Source organism: Plasmopara halstedii, assembly GCF_900000015.1.
Source record: "Plasmopara halstedii genome assembly, contig: Scaffold_2061, whole genome shotgun sequence".
Classification (NCBI taxonomy): domain Eukaryota; phylum Oomycota; class Peronosporomycetes; order Peronosporales; family Peronosporaceae; genus Plasmopara; species Plasmopara halstedii.
The window spans coordinates 690,014-710,275 of NW_020188969.1; the positions used below are offsets into that span (position 1 = coordinate 690,014).

Sequence of the window (20,262 nt, forward strand, 5' to 3'; positions counted from 1 at the left end):
GAGTCACATCATACACATCTCGTGTGACACCCACCCCTGTTATCAGGGTACGTGTAACCCCGTTACAGTCTGTGGGAACGCAGCTGACTTTCATAAACAGACCCGCTATTCATGAGCGTCCATTCCTCTAACGCCAGATACCAGTTTATCTTTGCTTTCGGCAAGATAGCTTAAGATGGCCAAAAATTCCGCTTCGCTCAAGTGAAGCCTCAGCGTGTCGCACCTGCGGTCTTCAAGCTAGGAAGTAGTGCAAAAGAGTGAGCACTTCCGTGTGGTACCTCTGCACAGAGGGATCACATTATGAAAGTGTTAAGGTGACATGTATTTCAAGTGCTCACATTCGTACTATGTGGTATGGAACCTGTTTTCCATCTGTTGAAGATCGCAAGAACTGGCGGATTATGTCTAGTAGTAGACTGGATGGTCAAAAACTTTCTTCGAAGACAAAAGTGTTTATCAACCTCAAAGATAGAAACTATACAGATGCGGCTTGCACCGATCCTTCTGCAGCTGCTCAAGGAAACTGTGGTGGTTGGGTTGAATATAATGCTCAAACTCGTGTCTCGATGGCCCGGTAAAAAGCGGAAGATGAAGGTTCATGCGTGCCCCGAAAGCTACGAAGCTACTGATTTTGGTCAAGACAAGAAGAAGGGGGGGCTCTTACCTCACAGAACATCACAATAGTATTCGTAGATACTGCACTCTATTGAACTATAAAATAATCCTGCCGGTCCCTTCAGTCTCTGAAGGTAGGTGCGAAGGGTCGAGATTTTATACAGGATGAATCGAAGGTTCCTGTCTCGAAAAAATAGTCACGGAAAGCGTAGAACAGGTTACTGAAAAAAACTGGTTTGACTTGAGATCACGGAGATCGTAGTGAATAGGACCATCTGTAAAGAAAGTGACTATGTCTAAGAAAGGGGGAACTCACAACTTAGGGTTGTCGGTAAATACCATCAACATTTAGACATTTTTGATGCTGTGGGAAGTTCGTAAAGATCTCAAAGCGCGCGAATTTGTCGAGAGTACGCGATGATATGATCGAGGCCGGCTAAGGATAGTTTAGCTGGGCGTGATGCAACAAAGGCATGTTGAAAGTCTTATTGAGACTTCCCGGTTTGACTTAGTGGGTCGTTTTCCAGTCCTCAACTAAGATGTCACCCGAGATATGGCGCGACTGGACCGCCGATAGCAAGAATCTCCTAGCGGTCGAAAACGTGGGAAATCTCGAACCTCTTTATTGTAAAACTCACGTGATTTTTTAGCTAATAGAAGAAGCGATTTGGCGTGGTATGAAGCTGCAGAAGATTTGGTGCAGGACATGAACATTTCCAAAAAAAATCAGCAACGATAATGCTGTGTGGTTTGAACAAAGCTTGGAAGGAAAATGCGGTAGCGAGCCACGGTCCCCGAGAGCATAGAGTTTGGAGCAGATATAAGAAACGAATTGGTTGTGGTCTTCAGGGGTAAATTCCCTACAAATGTGTTAAAGCTGCTTGGTGGCGCCGTCCCTTGAGCAAACTTCTGTGTAGACAAACGACTGTTATTGTCATTAAAAAGGTCAGACATTGGCGTTGTTAAGAATTGCTTAATCGTATCACGATGTAATGTTTAGTGCTGGATAGTTTCAAAAGCTTCTACTTTAAATATGTGAAGTCATCTCTACTGTGCGATATGACAGACATGCGGATCAGAAAAGCAACGCGCATAGTAGAGTATTTTGTGTTGGAGCCATTAGAATAAGGGAGTCTCTCTTGCTATCTCAGTAAGAAATCTTTTTTGTAAATAGTTTTTGAAGCATTGAGCAAGAAATAAAAAAGCGACGGAATTATTGAGCTGTTACACTTAGTACTTGAAGAGAAGCTGAGCTCATCATACGCCGTGGATTTGGCCGAGAGTTGAGATATTCCATGTGCACTGTATGTGAGGAGCTGAATGGCAATCTAAAAACTCATTGCACGTCTTTCCCCCGGATTGGGCAGTGTCCCATGATGTTTCAAATGCAAACGTAAATTGTCCTTAGGAAAGGGATAGCGCGACATCATAGACGTTTCTCGGGTGAAGTACGAAACGGATTTAGGAAGAGAGTGTTTATTTTCCCACACACTGTATTTTTCCATCAGAAAGGCTAACGGCAAAAAGTGTATCATGATAGTGTTTATTAAGCTAGTTGCAGCCACCATTTCGGCGTAAACGCCGACAACAAATAGATACGCTACAGAAGATCATGACCAATTGCACCATGTTTAGCGTAATTGGTCTAGTAGATAAATAAGATGCACTGTCCATGAGAGACAGTGACATATCTCTCTCACTGCATTGAGAGCGTTAATTGAGATATTTCAGGAATGATTAATATGTCTAACTTACCGGCGACGCTCACTTGTTTCCAGACAAAAATGTTATGGCAGCATCATGCATACGCACATGCTAATTTTGACAAATATTTTTCAGCAATAACGCCGAGCACGGGGAATTGATGCAGATGTCAATAGTAGTTTCAAGTACGGGATTCAATGTACACATTACATGAAAGACTTGCAAATTGTGCTAACTTAACAACCTATTTGCAATACACAAGTGTCGCTGGCGCTGACAATTTCTAAATTCATAAATTGGAGGCAAAGTCATCGAGCCGATCCCGGCGAAGATCAACAGAGGATTGCCCAGTGCCACTGCCACTAGAACTACGATCGCAACTTGGTTAACCACTCAGTGCAAACTTTTCGATATTACATGATCCCCTCAATATTCCCTTGAAAGCGTGTCAATTGGTGTGGGAGTGAGGAAGAGGGGGCGACTTTCATGGCTGTGTATAAAAGCCTTACATGTGATCCGTTTCCAGCTTTAAAATACAGACCAGCTACCTCACGAAGTATGTTGCACTTTTGCCATTGCCATAAGTTGTGATTGGGATGAGAGCACCATTGCTTTCTAATGTTGCCGGCTCTAAACGGCAGAGAGAGTCAATTTGGTTGACGACAAGTATAGATTGCGAAAAAGTGTGCACTCGTCGAGTTTAAAATACACCTTCTTGTCGCTAAGTCAGTAACGAGCTGTACCGTTCACGCGTCGTTGAGTACAGCAACGTCGTCACCAACATCATTCGTAGCTAATAACAAGATAGTTTTATTGATGCTGAGTTAATCTTCGAGAAAACATGTCTTTCGGACGGATAAATATGCCGGCAATTCCACTTTGGCAGCGCCTCAATTATAAACTGTCTTTTATCACGATAGTGATGTGGCGCATCGCTACATGTTGCAAATGACCGAAGGCTATACGTACAGATGCTTCGAGTTAGCAGCATTGTGTTCCAACAATTTTTAGCTGAGATGTCGCATTGTGGAAAGGTTAGATTGCGTTTTTTCACCGTTATTCCTTGTCTCGAGCAATCTGCTTTGCAGCACTCACCCAAACGATACCCAGTCTGTGGTCGAACCTCTTGATGAGGGCTCTAGGTACAGAATACTGCAATCGGCACATAATTTCCCCTTAGGTGGTAACATCAGAAGTAAGAAGACATATTGCTCGGAGATCCTTTATTGTTAGCGGCCAAACATGAGTAAAAAATGATCAAGTGCGAATGTGCCATTTATGTCAGCGAGAACCCTTCCCGCATACGTTGGATTCTCTGGCTAGCCTTTTGGCAAATGTATATTTTTTGTTTGAGTTCTCACAAACACGCGTCCGGATACACTGGCATTGTAGACTTTTCGAACCGTCTGAGCAAAATTGCTCATCAAAATACTGCCAGTGATGATGTGAATGCGGCCAAGCTGTTCCTCGACAAGGTTACGGCCAACATGGCTGGCCGAAGGCCATTCTTTCAAATCAATTTCCGCGACTCGTACCGCGATTTCGGCTAAAGTTGCTCGGGCGCTAATCACAACCAGACTGGGCATCTTCACCGTTGTTCCTCTATTATAGATTTCCTGACGAACGCGTTTGTCGCTTGGCTGGAAATATCTTTCGAATAAGGTTTGCAGACTGACCGCAGTGTCGAAGAGAAAGCTGTCACTGAATTGCATCGTTAATGCATATAAGGGTCCACCCAAATTTATATTCTAACCCGTGTGCTCCTTCGACATCGTCGTGAAGTCAGTGCTGTCGAATCCATTCCAGAATCTGATATAATCCCGGTGATAGCTCAAAGCAAGATCATGCATTTAACCTCGATATGATTGAGCGTCATAAATCGATTAAAGGCGCTACGGCTGCGATCCAGGATGTCCAAATGCCAGAATCACACAGAGCACATATAAAATTATGTTTTGATAAGATATAATGAATGCGGCTAAACTCTCTACATATACTGGGTCTGCAGTCTATATCGAAACGCTCACGGTTGTAGCAAGTTATCCTGAAGAGAATATAAACGCATCCTGTGCTCCACGTGGGCTTGTTGAATTTATACCACGATCGCACTCTCACGATCCAAACGCTCTGCTGAAATGAGAGCACAACTCAATCCCCACGGTAGTTGCCTTCGTCTCCAAGGTAGCAATACGTTCTGAGCCGTGAGGGCTGCCTTATACCACTCCGTATGATTGTCTACCTCAGAAAGTGCACTCAGAACGTTGCACATCTCATAATCACTTACACGTCAAGATTCACGAAATGAGTTGGCGCATTGCCATAACCGAAAAAAAATATGAGATCTAGCTGTGGAAAAGTCGTCCTCCGCTTGCACTGATCAATGAAAAATCGGTGCCTCACTTCCATGTAAAACAGAGAGTGGAAAGGCGGAATTATCCGCTGAAGTGGAAGTTGTGTTCCGATTTCGGCAAGATTTTTTGGCGCTGTTGATGCTTATGTCATGGCGCATTCCCGGAGCTTTATTCGTCAGGAGTAAAAGGAAAATTGTCCAGCACATCGCACCTGCCACTAGCAAGTGATGTCTACGAGGTTTCAAGGTCCTGCCTGGGTGGAGCGTACAGGCTCATTCTCGTTGCGTTAGTTGTAGCAGACTCGAGTAGTCAAAGCTTCCTTTGTGCGAGGTGCGTTAGCGTTAGACATAGAAACAGCTAACTGTCGTTAACGAAGATGGTAAAAATTTAAAATTGTCAAAACATGTTTGACGAAAGCATTCAAAAATCTTCGATCTTCCTTCATGTCCTATATTTAATTAGTCTATGAATGTGTGAGGTTTAGAAAAAATATGGGCTAGTCCTCAAACACCACAATCATCAAAAGATTCAACTCTTTTAATAAGTAGCTATTTGAATCGTCGCTACCTTTTTTCAAGTTTAAACAAAAACCAAGAACAGACATCACCTTACCATCTTCAGTCCAACTGCTTACTTAATATAACACTGGATAAGGATAAGTTTGTTGAAGGGCTTACAAGCGCTGCTCCAGCAGAAATCAGCGTTGTTAATTTTAAAGCTAATTTCTGTGTCGAATATGAAATTTCGCAAGACTGCTGTCAATTATAAACGCGGCTTGCCGAAAAATCCTGCCATCAATGTCAACAATGCTGATTCTAGTGACGAGCAAGAGGTGAATGTAGAGGTGTCGAACGTACATACTTCGTTTTTGCCACTGGTTAGTCCTGATAATCTACAAAATAAACTGCTTGGCTCAGCCCAGGACCAGTGGCTGGGCTCATTATATGACTTAAAAGACTTGATGAAGATTCGCACACATGCTGACGGATTGCGCCGAGTCAATTTGGCCAACCGCTTTTTCGAAGTTTCTTCTTCTGAGTCATCGAATTCGGAGGGAGAGATGAAGAGTTCATTAGAAATATCGGATGACGATTTGACGTGCATTTTTTTTCGACACGATCGAATCCTTTTTCAAGTCAAACGACTGTGGATTCGAGGAACAGTTCGACGTCGCATTCTGAAATCAAATTTCTATAGCATTCGAGCAGACAACGGAACTTTATTTGACGCCGTTCCTGCGTCCAAGATGGAGTTACTTGAGGAGGAGGTTGTGCCGATCAATCGATTTTCTAAAGGAGATCGGGTATTTTGGATTCCTGACGCAAATGAGGATACAGCACGAACACGACGGCAAACGAACAATCAAGAAGAAATACAATTGACATACAAGGCCAAGATCATACGAGTGCATGCATCGAATCGATACGATCTGCTGTTGCGCACTAACCGACTTGTTAAGAAGGTGTCATATAAGCAGCTTCGTCCTTGTGCTGAGTCCTAATATGTGTCTAGGACCCCATCATTAACAAAGCGCCGGTGACAAACGTAAAATTCATCGAATTCGTCTAAGACTTGGTTCCTACTGATTTCGGCACTGGCCTTGTAATATATTGTGAGCTATCTGCGACGTTCCAAGGTGACAAGTGATGCTTTATATCAATTTGAAAGAACCTTCAGATCGAGAAAATATTTTTAAGTTTCTTTTGCATACTGCCCTATTGATATTTCCTTTCTTCGACTTATTTGTCGGGTGCGAATCACTTAATGTCAATTTCAGCTGAACTAGTATGCGTTCAATTTTGCATGCACCCAGGTCTAGAGAGGTTGTTTAATCGATACACCAACGTATCGATAAATTAAATTAGCAGCGGACTGCTCACGACAGAGAAACCCGTAGCTACACCACCTTCATTAGTACTTGATAGTTTCGTGCGAAGCAGATGACCAGCGTGCTTGTTTAAAATCTCCTTTCCTTCGCTGTCAAACAGGCTTGTGATAAACATACCAAGCTCACTAATTGTAGGACCGCTAGATGTGACGTTGTTGCGCACGAGTACAGCAGCAACCTCTTTCGGAAAAATCCGCTTCATTAATATGTATGATTCGAGTTCAGTAGAACTCATTGTTTTTAAAGCCGCAGCAACTTCATCGCCGTACAAATTGTTTCCTCCACCTTCACGTTGGGGCTTTAAAACATAAGAGTGGGGGTTTGTGATAGCCATCCTTTTGATATCTTCAACAGTCGCAGATTCTTTTTCAAGTCCGTAGAGTTCAGTGAACGACATCTCTAGTTCCTGAGCCTCTTCTTCGGACATAAATCGACGTAAAACCGTAGGCTGTGAAAGAACTTGTTGCACCTTCTTGGTACCGGCCAAGTGGTAAGCAATCGACGGACACTTGATGGCGTACGAGCGCTCGATTAGAGTACGAGCAGCCCACTCGTGCTCAGTCGGGTAGTCACTCGGCGTATACGCAGAGCGAAAGTATACAACCGACACTTCTCGCCCATCAAGCTCAAGGGTACGATTTCCATTTCGGTCCACGAGCTTTCCATGCGCGTTCACTTCAGCTAGCGTACGACGCAGAACCCGAACTTTGTGGTGCTCCCACAAATTGTATTCAATCCAGCGCTGGTCGATGGCATTAGCTTCATTCGGTTGGACTACAAACGTGACGACAGCGCTAAAAAATGTATCAACATACAACGTAAGAACAATGTATCATGGTCTACAATCTTCTAGCGTTAAAAACACACTCGTCAACTCCGTAATGCTTGTGTGCAGCCGCTAAAGCATTCGGCAGTTCGTTTATTGCATCATTCTGGGGCAGTGCGCGTTGAAAATCGGACGATGTAATGCCATAATACTTTTCCAAACCCGGAATCTCTGCTCCAAATCTGCTGATTAAGAACCTGTTGACAGCCAACGCAAGTCAATCAAAAAGTGGGAGAATGGCATAATTGTAATCGGTATAGAGGAACCTGTGCATGTCCGAGACGAGCGAGCTGATACAGGCAAAAGATGACGAAATGGTATTGAGTTCCACTTGTAGTAAACGCTGTGAATCTCCAGCACTGTCTATCTGTGGCTCATGCAGCATATAATCAGAGCGATGTAGACCTAGATAAGCTTTTTGTTGCACGCCTTCTTGGTGCACAAGCCGCGAGAGCTCTAACAGTCGCGCCGTGAATGCGTCTTCGGTGACGACACCTTGTACGCAGCTGTGTAGCCAATCCACATCACGACTTATGCGGTCAACCAGTCGACCATATAACGCTGATAGTTTCACACCATGCTCGAAATGAGTTCTAGGAAATTGCATTGGTAGTAGACATAGTGGGATATGTGTGAAAGCTGGCGTCGCTTCTTTGGACTTGCTCGGGTCGCGCCAACCTACAAGTAGACCGTGGGCAGCTGCATATGCAATTGCATTTTTCTTTAAATCTTCTAGTTGCATAGTATTTAACCCAATAATGGCACCATTATCTTCAGTCTCAGACGCATGCGACGTCAAGGTGACTGCAGCAAGGAGATCCGCCATGAGTAAGTTGTGACCAATCTCAATAAATTCGTAATATATTTGTAATTTGTAAAATAAATGTTAAGATAAGCTCATCCGTTACACTAGATATGGAGTTCACTTTCGACTTATTATGGCTGAAGGACAAGAAACGTTGATACAAGATATTTCAAAAGAAAATGTAGCGCTTGGTGAATGTACGTCTTGTTCTTCATGGTTATAATTGAGAGTTTTACTGACTGAATGTGATGTATCAATTGAAGGTGATGTGAAAATAAAAATGACAAATTGGTATTCGCGACTGCGTGCATTTTACTGGGCACATGATCCTCGAAAAGTTGATTACGTCGAGAGCATTTTAACTAAGCACAGGGTTCGTCTTGTTCACTTCTTATGATAATTTCAAACATTTCAAGTTCTGCTGGAATGTTTTTCTTAGGGTAAAGAAGAAGAATTTATTCAGCAGGTTCACCGTGAGTTTGGTGTTCGCGACTTTAGTGGAGAAGAAGCTATTGACGATATCTACGAGCATCAGCGCTACTCTTATCTAAGTTTCTCGTGGGGCTCTTCTTTACCAGGTGCGTGCTACATTTTACGTTGATATCGAGCTCGGTCACTTAATTTGGGACCGGCAGGTCACCTTCTTCCAACGGATCGTCATCGATGGAGCGGATTGCACGGTTCGCCTTCCAGCCAGACTCGTGAAAAGGTAGAGCCTCAACTTCCTGTGAATTGGAGCTGGACTGGTGATTGGGTTATTGATAAAATCTCCCACAACTGCGATATCGATGGGTGGGTATATGCATTGGACTTTACTATGGTGAATTACCACATTAAGAAAGGTGAAGAGCGCAGTGAGCCGAACGCAACCGACTACGTGCGTAGACGACGGTGGGTCCGAACACGACGTCGTGCTAACCCACCTATTTCATTGCTAGAAGCTGCTTGTAATGACAACAAAGACAAGTTTAATGGCAGCAGCCAAGTCAATCATTGGGATGTTGACGCTGAAAAATCTGGCAAGAAATACGATGTAAATGTGGAAACGATCGAACATTCTGCAGTGAAAGAGTTATCGAACATTAAACAGGCAGAGTCGCAAACATCAAATATACTGAAGCCGCCTATTAAACTGGAGAAATTCTCGCTCGATATGGACGAGGTTGCTTTTGATGCTGCGTGGAAAGTAGCCGTACAGGATTTGGAAGAAGTGTACAAGCGAGCGAATGTACAACAAGCAAAACAGAAGCAGATTTGGGCTGTTAAGAAAGACAAGTTAAGGCGACAAATATCTTTATTGGAAAAAACAATTGCTTCTATGCAAGCAATTGCGACGGAAGAACAAAAGCGACAACGAGGAAAACGTCATAAAGATGATTATGTTCCATCACCGACAAACGAGTCTTTGCCAGCCTTTACCTCAATTGATAGTCCTACTAATGCAGTCAATTTGGCAGCGCGCATGCTTTGTGCACAATCGAAACTTGACGCGCTTCGACGTTGCTACTGGCATCCACGTGAATCTGGCTATTCATTGCGCTTCAGTATTGATGGTATATACTACGGGCTTCGTGATTTTTTTGTTGAAAGCTTCGAGAGCACCTATTCACTGCAAATCAGCCATCAAGCAAATGGTGCGCAAGGGATCACTCCTACTTGTAAGGTTTCAATGAATGGCCGTACAGTCTGTTGTGGTAAACATGTGAAGGTTGTTGGAGAGAAGGGCACGCGTATCCCAAAGTCGTTGTGGGACAGTATGTACATGAACACAGACTTTACCGTTTCGATGAATCTTATTTACGTGGAGGATCTTGACGATGCAAGTGAATTGGGGCAAGGCAAATGGGAATTTCTACTATCGACTGAGGCTACTTATGTTGAACTTTTAAATTTTAAGAGACGCGTTAAAGGGGGCATGGATCTGCCGGAGCCAATGGTCCGCAAGCTTTGCTCTGACGTATTAACATCTCTTGTTCGTGACTTGACGCTGCTGTACTTCCCATATGAGCTGGCTCTTGCATTTAAGTTGCCTCCAGCCAAGCTTAATATTCAAGGTGAAATTAAGATAATTGGGCTGTCTATTGACCATGTTATGGAAAAAGAGCTTTACGAGTGTGATGTGGACGTAAGAGACGATAAACAAGCAAGACAAAAAGAACAACAATCAAATGACGCCAGAAAGTCGCATATTCCTGAAGCTTCATCAACGTCTCCACAAAATTTGTTAAGAGGTTTGAACAACGAAATGCAAACGATTGCCGAAATTTTGCGATTATCACGACCTCAATTCAACTTGTTGATCGCTATGAAGGATAGTGGCCTATTTCCCGCGGCGTACCCATTTCACTCTCTTGCTTCGATATGTTCGTACTACAAAGCATTTTCAGATGACAAAGAAACGATTCACAATGATGAAGTTTGTACTCAAGAGGAAAAGCTACGAACGGCGTGGAAGAGTCTCATCGAATTGATATTTATACAGAAAAATAAGGCGAGGATGTTGTCACCGAAGAACGTGTCGCGACGATCGCGGTGGCCATTAGATAATAGAAGGACAGAGAATCAGGTTGAGCTCTTTGATGTTGACAATTTTTTTGACGTAATCAAACGCTTATCAAAGAAACCAGTTAGCATACACCTCTCAGTGAAGCATTTTCATTTGACGATAAATGTGCTTAATGCCGTCGAAGCCCTTACCAAGCTCTACGAGCGCATTATACTTGGTATTGACTATAGCAAGCCGCGAGTGGCTGCAGACGGCTTCATATATGGTATTCGTCTCGGACGAAAGGCTGCAGTTTACCCTACAATGAACTCGACGTCCGCTACATCAGCAGCAGCAACTTTGAACGGTGAAATGCATTCTGTGAGCATGCCACCAATTCTGAATTTACGACAATACCGTCCAGCAGAAGACTCGTTTCAAATGAAGGTCCAGTTATTAAGCAGCTTTCGGCAAACCTTAAAAAACATGGTTGACTACATTCGAGATAACATAGATAACGTGAGTGTAGAGCTTGCTGGAAATTTGAAAGCTACGGATGAGGATTGTGTACTAAACGGATCGTTTAAAGATGCCAACTTTTGTGGATCTCTTAATTTGGGATTTGGTGTATCCCCATGTTTTCTTGGCTTCTATCGCGCCGAGATCGTGACTTTGGGCATCAATTGCGTCGGTATGCAGGTTGACGTCATGCTTCCGTCATCATCTTCTGCCAGCACGATAACTTTAGGTGCTAAGCATCAATCTTTTAAAGCACTAGAATATGCGGGTCGTTTAATGCTGGCAGATATTTCTTCTCAAGTGTATCTCGATCTGAATGCACTGCTAGCCCACGAAAAAGAGCGTCGAAAGCTCAGGTCGTCTTCAATTGAGATTAATGTGCCTTCTTGTGGATCCTCTCAGCAGTCTGTAGTTAAAGGAGCCACTCAAAAGAATCTAAATAAGTTTTGTGCGCTGAGCTTCTCTTTTGGGCCCGCTAATGATTTAAATCAAGAAAAAGGGACCGAAGCCACTAGCCAGCTGAATGTGGGTACAAGTAAATTTACTAAGCTTCATACCACAGCAAAATTAGGCTCATTTACAATAAGCTTGCTTTCGATTGCTGAGTATCTACTCGCCCACTACGTGCAGCCTTATGTTCTCAAGGGGTTTCCTCAGCATCTGCTTTTCTTTAACTCCATGAAAAGTAACCTCATGGCATTACTGTTATCGCCTACTTTCGAGACGGAGTTCAACATTATGATAAGATTGTTTATCCATGAAGATGAAAACTTAATGGTCACATGCTGCGGCTCACCGCTTCATCCAACGCCAGTAATTTTTCAAAATGAGGCTTATCTATTAGACATTATTCTACAGGCGGATGATTTGGTCAACATCTGGATTGATGATTGTTATCCGCCGTACTCGAATCCTCTATATTTTTAAGAAAACTAGAAGTGAAGTTATGATAGCTCTTTTGACAGAATATATCCGTTCATATTGAAAAGTTAAATATTCCGAGACTCAACTAGCATATATAAAAACATCATTTGTATAAACAAATCGATGCTTTGCCAGCGTAAAAGGTGGCAAGTACAGCCCACAGCAGTAATGTACATTCCGCTTCCTTTGAAGTATTGCGTTATTTACTTCATCGTTAGAATTTCACATATCATCGTCAGCTTTCCTTGTTCATACACGCACATAAATTAGAGTGAGTTACCGCAAAAGCTACATCGAATTGCAACCCTCGAAGTAAGGTTGCAACTGTCAACTTCCCCCTTCAACCAACTCATCTAGAGGCAGCAGCTTTTCGAGTTCAGCCACTTCGTTGGATAAGCGTGATATGTGCAATTGCGCCTCATTGCATTCGGTCACACAACGCTCATACTCTGCTCGTATTGCATCAAAATCAATGTCATCCTTGCCACCCTTGAAAACTGATGCATTGATGGTTAAATTCTCGAGAACGGAAACCTGGACTGCATGCTTTCTTTGCAACTTGTTGGTAAACATTGCCTTGGAAGTAACCTATAAGATGGCAGAACCCGAGAAAACCGACCACAGACAACGTACAATTAGTCTGGTGCCCTCAAACGGACTCACCTGCTCATGCTGCAGCAACAAGCCCAGTAGATTTTTTGCAAGGTTCGGTCGTATGAATTTCATTACGCCCGTCAATGTTCGCGAGGACCTCACTCTGCATAAGAGGAGGCAGCGCATGCATATTGACAAATGTACTGACCCCAATAGTATCGTTATGTTCTTGAGTATCCTGACAATCGCCTGCTCTTGCTTCCACGGGTAAGGTTCCTTCACTAATGGTCGTCTGTGCATGATTCTCATCTGGTACTTTCTCCACTTCGGGATCCGCTTGTGCTCCCGCTAATTGATCATTTGCAGTTTTGATAGCTAAAGAACCTACCTCTGAGGATGCCGTGTTGTCGGTCAGCGGAGCAAGCAAAGAACTCACCTTCGTCACCGGAGACAACCGCTGAGATGTTGAAAGCAATGTTTCTACTTCACTCAAGGAAGAACCTGAAGGTTTTTTTGTAGCGTCAACCAGCAACCTGTTTGCCTGTTCCTGCTCGCGCTCTGCAATCTTTCGTCGCATTTCTTCAATTGCGTCCTGTAAGCTCAACCGATTGGAGCGTGTGTCATCTCCGCTGTTGTGTGGCGAATAGTCTTCCGGACTAAGACATATCACCACTGACTGCTTGCACGCTGTCAATGGGCGAAACTTCAGAGTTTTTGGAGCTTTGTCAGCTAAGGATTTTACAGACCCCAATGCTTTGACGAGAGGCGGCTTCGCGTTGGCATCCACAACATTTTTTTCTGAACTTATAGATTTTTCAATAACCATTCGGTCAGAAGGGAATGCATCGTTCGTCTCTTCACTTAGCATCATAGAGTCACTTTGGGTTTGATCCATTTGAGCTTCCACATCCGGTTTCTTGTTAGCAGCACTAGTTACGTTTGCGGAAGGATTCGCACACTCAGGTCTCAGCTTGGACATCTCGCATCTTGTTGAAGACATGGCAGGTGGCATCAATTTTTGGGCATCATCGTAAGTTTTGTTAACAGCTTGCTCGCGTTTTCGTGTCATGGACCTTAATATTTCAAGGCGAAGCTCATTTTCACTGCTTAAATTCGCTGGTTCCAAATTTGTTTGCTTCTCTTTTGTTGCTTTCAAATTTGGTAAAAATGACATGGAAGCAACAGATAGCTCTACTGGAGCTGATTGTGTCACCAATGTCAATGGATCTGCCATCGCAGTGCGTTTCATTTTACTTCGAAGGGCTGCTGCACGGAGACTGTCAAGATCAAAGTCATCGTCACGGTGCTCTCGTGGCGAAACAGATTTTGAACTCCCAGCACCACTACTGTTAGAAGATACCCGTAATTGATCGCCCTTGGGCCTCTGAAAGTTGATGGTGAGTTCACCTGAAACGGGTCTAACCGGTGACATAGACACCGACCGGTCTATAAACGATCTTTGCATCAGTTGTTCCGATAACGTCGTCTGCGGTGGATGTACGGTCTCTCCACCGAGCATTTCCATACTTCCTAGACGGTTTACACGCAAAATTTGACTATTTTCACACGGTATTTGGTGTGGTAGGCGATGTAAGTGATGCGGTGGGGACTCAACAGGAGGATATAAGCCAACGGCATTCTGAAAAGGAAGAGGGGCAGGATTACGAAATACAGGATGCACATTTGCAAAACTGCCTCTTGGATCGTTCACCGTCATCGCAAGCATATATCGCCTTCCTGATGGAACATCTGAATACACTCGCTGACGTGTCGACCGTTCAACACTAAATGGGCTTTCACTAGACATTAGATGCTTCATCTGCATCACCTCAAGCTTTCGCTTTCCCTTTTTCTTGCCGCGCTTTTTCTGCTTTTTGTTACGATACTTGGAAAACAATTTCGCTGTGTCGCTACACCGTACATCTGGTTTCGATCGCACTACGATTGGTATAGCAGTCGCTGGTGCTCCTCCTTCTTCATAAATTTCTCCGTCCTCCAAAGCTTCGGTTTGAGCTACTGGATTCATGGGAGACGGCAAGTCTGCAGTGTTCTGTCCTGATTCGCAAGTTTGGTGCAAAGTAACACCATTCGCATCCGAGCCGCAATTGCTTTGTTTACCACCTAGCGGATTCGTACATGTATGTTGTCTGATCGCTTGCGTCTGAGTATCTTTGCCTACAGCATAATTTTTCTGGTTACCTTGAAAATCAGGGATGTCCGTGCGATTAGCAATCTTTTCCACATTAGAGTCGTTCTGAGTCCGGTTATCACCTGCCTCTTTCATCACTGAGACCATCGTTGATAAAGGAACTGGCTGATATGCAGTAGATATCGGCTGCTCTGGCATAGAGACCGGCATTGGAATCGATGATGAGAGCGACAAAGACACAACTGGCCAGTCCTCATCGACGTCCGATTCAGCCTCTTTGACCATATCCGGCGCCTGAGAAAACATGTGCGCGACTGCCACATTCTTGGAGGCGTCACCTATCATATTAGCATCAACTGTGTCTGAAGCTGCTGAGCTCGTAGCAGCAGTCGTAGCTATTCCAGCAGTGGCATTTATTGACTCGTTTTTCCCCATCGGCTCATCTTCCTCCTCCTCATCGTCTTCCAGCGTCAAATCGATCACTTGGCTTGATGAGCTACCTCTTTGATGTGATGAGCTCATCAGGTCATACTTATTTTCCGTCAGCGCAGAAGTAAGACCGGGGTCTGTCACGGTCATTTCGTTCAAAGCACTTCCAGGTACGATAGGCGCAGAGTTAGCAGGCAGCGTCATTGAACTGATTCCATAAAGCTGTGGTTTCATCTCAAAAGCGTTATTAAACTGACTCGGAGTGGTATAAAGCACCCGTTGCTGAGCTTTGCTGCGAGCCATGTGATATTACCAAAAGAAGCAGCTGAACTATCAACTAATATGAAGGCTTTAGTGCTAGCTGTCGTCTTAAAACCACCACGTTTTTTGCTCTGAGAAAACGAATGTCAAATTGGTGTGTGCAACATAGTCGGCATCTTTTTCAAATCACAACCAAAAATATCTAGAATCGCTTGAAGATGGCTCCGGTTCCTCACTATGTCAAGTCCGTTGCGCTGAAGAACACAACGTCGCATCATGTGAAAGTGGTGGCAACTTTTGGTTCGGATGAGTTTGAGGCAAGTGGTAAGGCTAAGCTTAAAGAGATACGCGAGTTGGCGCCAGGAGCAGAAACGACTATTGAAGAGCACGAATACGACATGGACGGTTGGACTGCTACGGCAGCACTCTACTCGCTAGAAGTGGAACATGCTACGGATAGTGGATTGCTAACGAAATTGAACTACACGCCCAGTGTTGGCGGCATCGTTGATACGCTACACGTTGACATTGGATCGGATGAAGGAGCCAAGAGTTTCAAAGTTGCAGCCGTGCGTGAAGCTTAAGATCCGAATTTGTAATTGATCATGTCTGTGATTGAGCTTAACAGACATGTAGCAAAACCCTTTTATTTCAGAGAAGTCCATGTTAAAGCTAATTCTGTGCGTGTTCCATAAATATCTGTCAAAAGTTTCGTTAGTTAAACGTTGTGCTGTCTGCCAAAGGCTATACAGAAGCCAAAAAACAGCAAGTCGCTTGCTATGAGATATTAAATCAAACACTTACAGATGAAGTCTGTCAAAAGATTAATCACTGACAAGTACATGATATTTGATGGATTGCTCGATGCTATGTTGGTCGAGCCTGATTTGTACTGTCATTTGCGTCTCTTTTCTCTAATTCGTCAGTTTGTGAGCTGGAAAAGTACGCACTGCCAGCTGCAGAACGTGGTGATACTAATGAAGCAGGTGTGCCGGGTGAATATGGCGCTGCTAAGTAACTTGTGTCCCCGCTTTCAGATCTAGGAGTGATCACGACACCACTTGCACCATCAGTGGTCTGCAATGACTTTTTTTCAGAAAGATCGACATGAAGACTAAATCCTCGTTTTGGACCGCTATTGCTTGTCCGCTTACGGTACGAGCTGCTACTGCGTTCACTGCTTCCACGTTCGCGGATCTCGCCACTTTGATTGCTCAAAACGTCCAAGCTGTCATCTACTTCTGCTTCAATTGCTGCTAGTTCCTCTTCTTCGCTGCGCATACTTTCAGCAGACAAACGCGAACCAGAAGACTGGTCAATCGGCTTTGTATTCTGGAGTCTCGCGTTCGACAAAGCTTGACCCCCACAATATTTTCTCCACCATGGTACACGGTCCTACAAAGAAAAGTCAATAACGTGAGGCAAGAAAGTAATTAATATACATGTTTAAATAGAAGTTGAGTGTTCTGATCGCCTATGCCCCATTGTCTTTGAAGCTAGACCTTTCGGATGCCAACACGGAATTATGGCTGATTGGATATATACGTACAGTGTTCGCCCGCATTTGAGCATTTCTTCGCTTGCGTTGTCGAACGATATAGTCGTAGGTCGTGATGTTCTCCAAGCCTAAATTCAAGATCAAAATACGTAGCTTATAAGAACGTGAATAGAAGCAAAAGAAAAAGAAATGTGCTCTCTAGCATACACAGATGAAAGTGGAATAGTGCAAGCTGTCCAATCATGAAGAGCCAAGGGCTCAGAAACGCCAATAGCACAATGTGAATAATCCGTAACGTTTGTAGCGAAATATGAAACTCGTCGTCTTCACAAAGATGCGTATCATCATCTTTGTCGTTAGAGCATCCATAACTCGTAGCTGACCGTTGCATTATGTCTTCTTCATTTGTATACAACTCCACAACAAGATAAATGCCAACGGCGATCTGTACGGCAAGAAATACCGATGCACCAACGACAGAGCTCAGAAAGTATCGATAGTTCTTCCTGCCCACGCAGTTATTTAGCCACTTGCAGTGGTGGTCGAATACATCTACGCATTTATCACACAAGCGGCAGTGTCGGCTCTGATCGTTCCTGATAGTAAATTCATTTAAAATCATTAAAACATGATTGCTCGTATCGCATTATCATGTCAAACAGCAGCACGTACACATGTTTCATACAAACATTGCAGTAGACTCGATTCTCTGGTCGCGATTCTCTGGCATCATCAAAAGTCTATGACACGTATATAAGTGAATGTCGCCATTTTCCCATTTCTCCTACTTAAAATCTCACCGACGGTCGGATTATGTAATCGTCAGCTGGGTCGCTTCCCGTGCACAAGACAACGGATACAACCGTAACGAGGCAAGAGACAGCATACAAGATGCTTAGCACAATGGCCAGCGTCTTGTGTAAGACAGGAATATAAAAGGCGAAGAAGAGCACCATAACAGCCGGAAATACCATCCACGTGGCCAACTGCAGCACGTGAAACGGCGTATCCCATCCATTCTTCCGCATATTAGGCTTTGCCTAAGGACGTCCGAGACAATGTCGCCGGATTGTATGTTAGACTATCAACTTATGGGTACATAGACGACCAATAGCGCATAAAAAATGGAACATGAACTGAGCCTAAATAATACCCCATTTTAAATAAACTGACTCCAAAAAAAATACTTTTTCAGTCTTACTTGAAGTGGTAGAAGACCGTTGGTCTTGTAGCCGTTACTGTCCAGTGCCTGTTCAAACTCATTATCATCTCGCACAGAGTGAACTGACAATAGAAGCGATCTGCTTTGTAAGGGTGCAAATCAGAGATCAATGAATCAACCTGAGATGGCGGAGGTAGAGAGTTTGGACGATGGTGAAGAAGTGTATGATGACGACGTCGGTGAAGAGAACGCAGAGGTTGTTGCATAATTTTATATTCTGGATTCATTGTCTGGCTTATTAGTAGCTTGAGTCTATAGGATACAAAGTTCGATAAAACGATTGGTATACTTCAAGATATTCTTCTAGATCCCAAGTTTGTCGACATGCAAGTCGAATTTTGCCGCAACAATTGCGGTGCGAATTTGGCAAATTGTTTTTCTTTCTACTATAAAACGTTTACGTAGAAGATTTGCTGAATGATAGAGATTTTTGACGATGTGTCAGAAAATAAATTAGTTTACATGGATATATTTCGACAATATACTGACCTCATAGGTACGCAATGGTCAAAATGATAGCTAAAATGGTGCGTCTGACCCTGTCGTATGTGTATATTTTATCGTTCGCAGAAACATTTATTGATGACCGTCTAAGCGAGACGCTTGAGGTAAACAACATTTTGTTGTCATAGCTACCAACCCTGACACGCTAATTATGTGAGAATGTTACTTTTAGCACTTCTCCATGGAAGAGTTTTGCAGCCAGATTCAAGAGCATGAAGGTGGATGAGCTAATATTTGTTACAAATTGCGGATGATACTGACAATGATGTTGCTAATATTGAAAGAGGAGATTCCGCTGGATGTGATTGATGTTTTATTAAGCAGCTCGTGTTTTGAAGAATTTAAAAGCCTGATGCTTTCATTCAAGCAAAACGAAGCCCCTTGCATCGAGATAACTGGAGACGCCCTTGTGTGTTGTGGCCAGTAGCTATAAATTTTACTAAGTGACAAGTTCAAAAAAATCATATGACAAACAAATATGTTTTAAATCATGCAAAATATATTTTCTAGACTATTGGCAATTTTGTGCATTAATAATACAAGCTCTAAACAGGTAAGACAAGTAAAATAACAATTATGAGAAGATGTTGATTTTGTGCCAATTAATATCATCTTGCGGAAAAATATAAATTTTGTGCCATGCAAGTAAACTACTTAGTAGCCAGACACGGTGGTTTCTGTAATCTTGTCCCTAACCCTTTCACATTACTATCTAAATTTGGTGCAATTAAATGAAATACATTATAGTTGTACGAAAAAGAACTTTGCATGATTGAGAATATTTAAAAAGCAAATGATCGAACTGCGTGGCAAAAGTGGTAGTTATGTTTGACGGTATATTAAGTATCAGACTAAATAGCATTGACCCTACCCTTGAAGAAGCAGACGCCTATTACGGTAGAAGTTGCTGGGTGGAGCGCACGGACACAACCTCTGTGCGTTTGTTAACGCGGACTCTTAAAGTAATTCATCCTCTGTGTAAAGTACACGGTAGCTCGTTGCACTTTCCAGTTCGCTGCACCCTTCGCCTATCTGACCTCGCAATAAGTACATATTGGGCGGCTAGATATGACTGATGAGGCTTTATCTTTCAGTATACCAAAAAATAGAACCAGAGCATGACACAAAGAAATGAACGACTATTTCGACCACTCAATTATATAGTTGGTGCAGGATTCGGGCGAGTCATAAAAGTCCAGCCAGACGGTCCAATGGGTCAGTCGACGGACACATTAAATACACCACTCGAATGTGGTGAAATGGGGTCAATTCTCATCGCTGTGAAGGCTCCATATGAGTGTCAGGAGATTTCCACACTGCAGCGACGGATGCTAATTTATCCCGCATTCTTTTCTTACAACAAACGTATTTAATTGTTCATCCTCCCAAAAGCACCTTTTTTCACTATCTCACCGCTAGGGCTATCTTATGTGCAGCGGGGCTGCCGTAGCTTTGCGCTTTGAGGAAGCGTAAGTTAGGTCACCGACC

At 43.4% G+C, this 20,262-nt stretch overlaps 9 protein-coding genes across 9 annotated transcripts in view; 5 read left to right on the forward strand and 4 right to left on the reverse strand.

Annotated features, from left to right (window-relative positions):
• Positions 1-5,406: 5,406 nt before the first annotated feature.
• Positions 5,407-6,171, forward strand: PHALS_02662 (uncharacterized protein; the record flags this gene model as incomplete). Its single annotated transcript, XM_024717086.1, has 1 exon — positions 5,407-6,171. One exon carries the CDS (start codon positions 5,407-5,409, stop codon positions 6,169-6,171), a length of 765 nt encoding a protein of 254 aa, XP_024582620.1.
• Positions 6,172-6,526: 355 nt separating this feature from the next.
• Positions 6,527-8,210, reverse strand: PHALS_02663 (glutathione synthetase; the record flags this gene model as incomplete). The annotated part of the gene is made up of 4 exons (XM_024717087.1): positions 6,527-7,352; positions 7,426-7,581; positions 7,651-8,083; positions 8,150-8,210. The coding sequence occupies 4 exons, from the start codon at positions 8,208-8,210 to the stop codon at positions 6,527-6,529; spliced, it is 1,476 nt and encodes a 491-aa protein (XP_024582621.1).
• A 112-nt stretch (positions 8,211-8,322) lies between these two features.
• Positions 8,323-12,120, forward strand: PHALS_02664 (Peroxin/Ferlin domain; the record flags this gene model as incomplete). The annotated part of the gene is made up of 4 exons (XM_024717088.1): positions 8,323-8,386; positions 8,453-8,562; positions 8,629-8,767; positions 8,825-12,120. The coding sequence occupies 4 exons, from the start codon at positions 8,323-8,325 to the stop codon at positions 12,118-12,120; spliced, it is 3,609 nt and encodes a 1,202-aa protein (XP_024582622.1).
• Positions 12,121-12,316: 196 nt separating this feature from the next.
• On the reverse strand, positions 12,317-15,592 carry PHALS_02665 (uncharacterized protein; the record flags this gene model as incomplete). The annotated part of the gene is made up of 5 exons (XM_024717089.1): positions 12,317-12,323; positions 12,398-12,405; positions 12,463-12,693; positions 12,751-12,789; positions 12,869-15,592. 5 exons carry the CDS (start codon positions 15,590-15,592, stop codon positions 12,317-12,319), a joined length of 3,009 nt encoding a protein of 1,002 aa, XP_024582623.1.
• A 176-nt stretch (positions 15,593-15,768) lies between these two features.
• PHALS_02666 (uncharacterized protein) lies at positions 15,769-16,134 on the forward strand (the record flags this gene model as incomplete). Its single annotated transcript, XM_024717091.1, has 1 exon — positions 15,769-16,134. One exon carries the CDS (start codon positions 15,769-15,771, stop codon positions 16,132-16,134), a length of 366 nt encoding a protein of 121 aa, XP_024582624.1.
• A 62-nt stretch (positions 16,135-16,196) lies between these two features.
• On the reverse strand, positions 16,197-18,076 carry PHALS_02667 (hypothetical protein; the record flags this gene model as incomplete). Its single annotated transcript, XM_024717092.1, has 7 exons — positions 16,197-16,249; positions 16,355-16,432; positions 16,501-16,945; positions 17,100-17,176; positions 17,256-17,644; positions 17,721-17,788; positions 17,849-18,076. The coding sequence occupies 7 exons, from the start codon at positions 18,074-18,076 to the stop codon at positions 16,197-16,199; spliced, it is 1,338 nt and encodes a 445-aa protein (XP_024582625.1).
• Positions 18,077-18,394: 318 nt separating this feature from the next.
• Positions 18,395-19,201, forward strand: PHALS_02668 (adp-ribosylation factor-like protein 2-binding; the record flags this gene model as incomplete). Its single annotated transcript, XM_024717093.1, has 6 exons — positions 18,395-18,466; positions 18,529-18,625; positions 18,695-18,766; positions 18,841-18,878; positions 18,947-18,992; positions 19,059-19,201. 6 exons carry the CDS (start codon positions 18,395-18,397, stop codon positions 19,199-19,201), a joined length of 468 nt encoding a protein of 155 aa, XP_024582626.1.
• A 641-nt stretch (positions 19,202-19,842) lies between these two features.
• PHALS_02669 (uncharacterized protein) lies at positions 19,843-20,147 on the forward strand (the record flags this gene model as incomplete). The annotated part of the gene is made up of 2 exons (XM_024717094.1): positions 19,843-19,867; positions 19,948-20,147. The coding sequence occupies 2 exons, from the start codon at positions 19,843-19,845 to the stop codon at positions 20,145-20,147; spliced, it is 225 nt and encodes a 74-aa protein (XP_024582627.1).
• Positions 20,148-20,248: 101 nt separating this feature from the next.
• Positions 20,249-20,262, reverse strand: part of PHALS_02670 (tubulin alpha chain) — a gene marked incomplete at both ends in the record, with an annotated part of 912 nt that continues 898 nt past the window's right edge. The window contains one exon of the mRNA XM_024717095.1: positions 20,249-20,262. This exon is cut by the window's right edge and continues 898 nt beyond it. Within this exon, the coding sequence (XP_024582628.1) occupies positions 20,249-20,262 (14 nt within the window).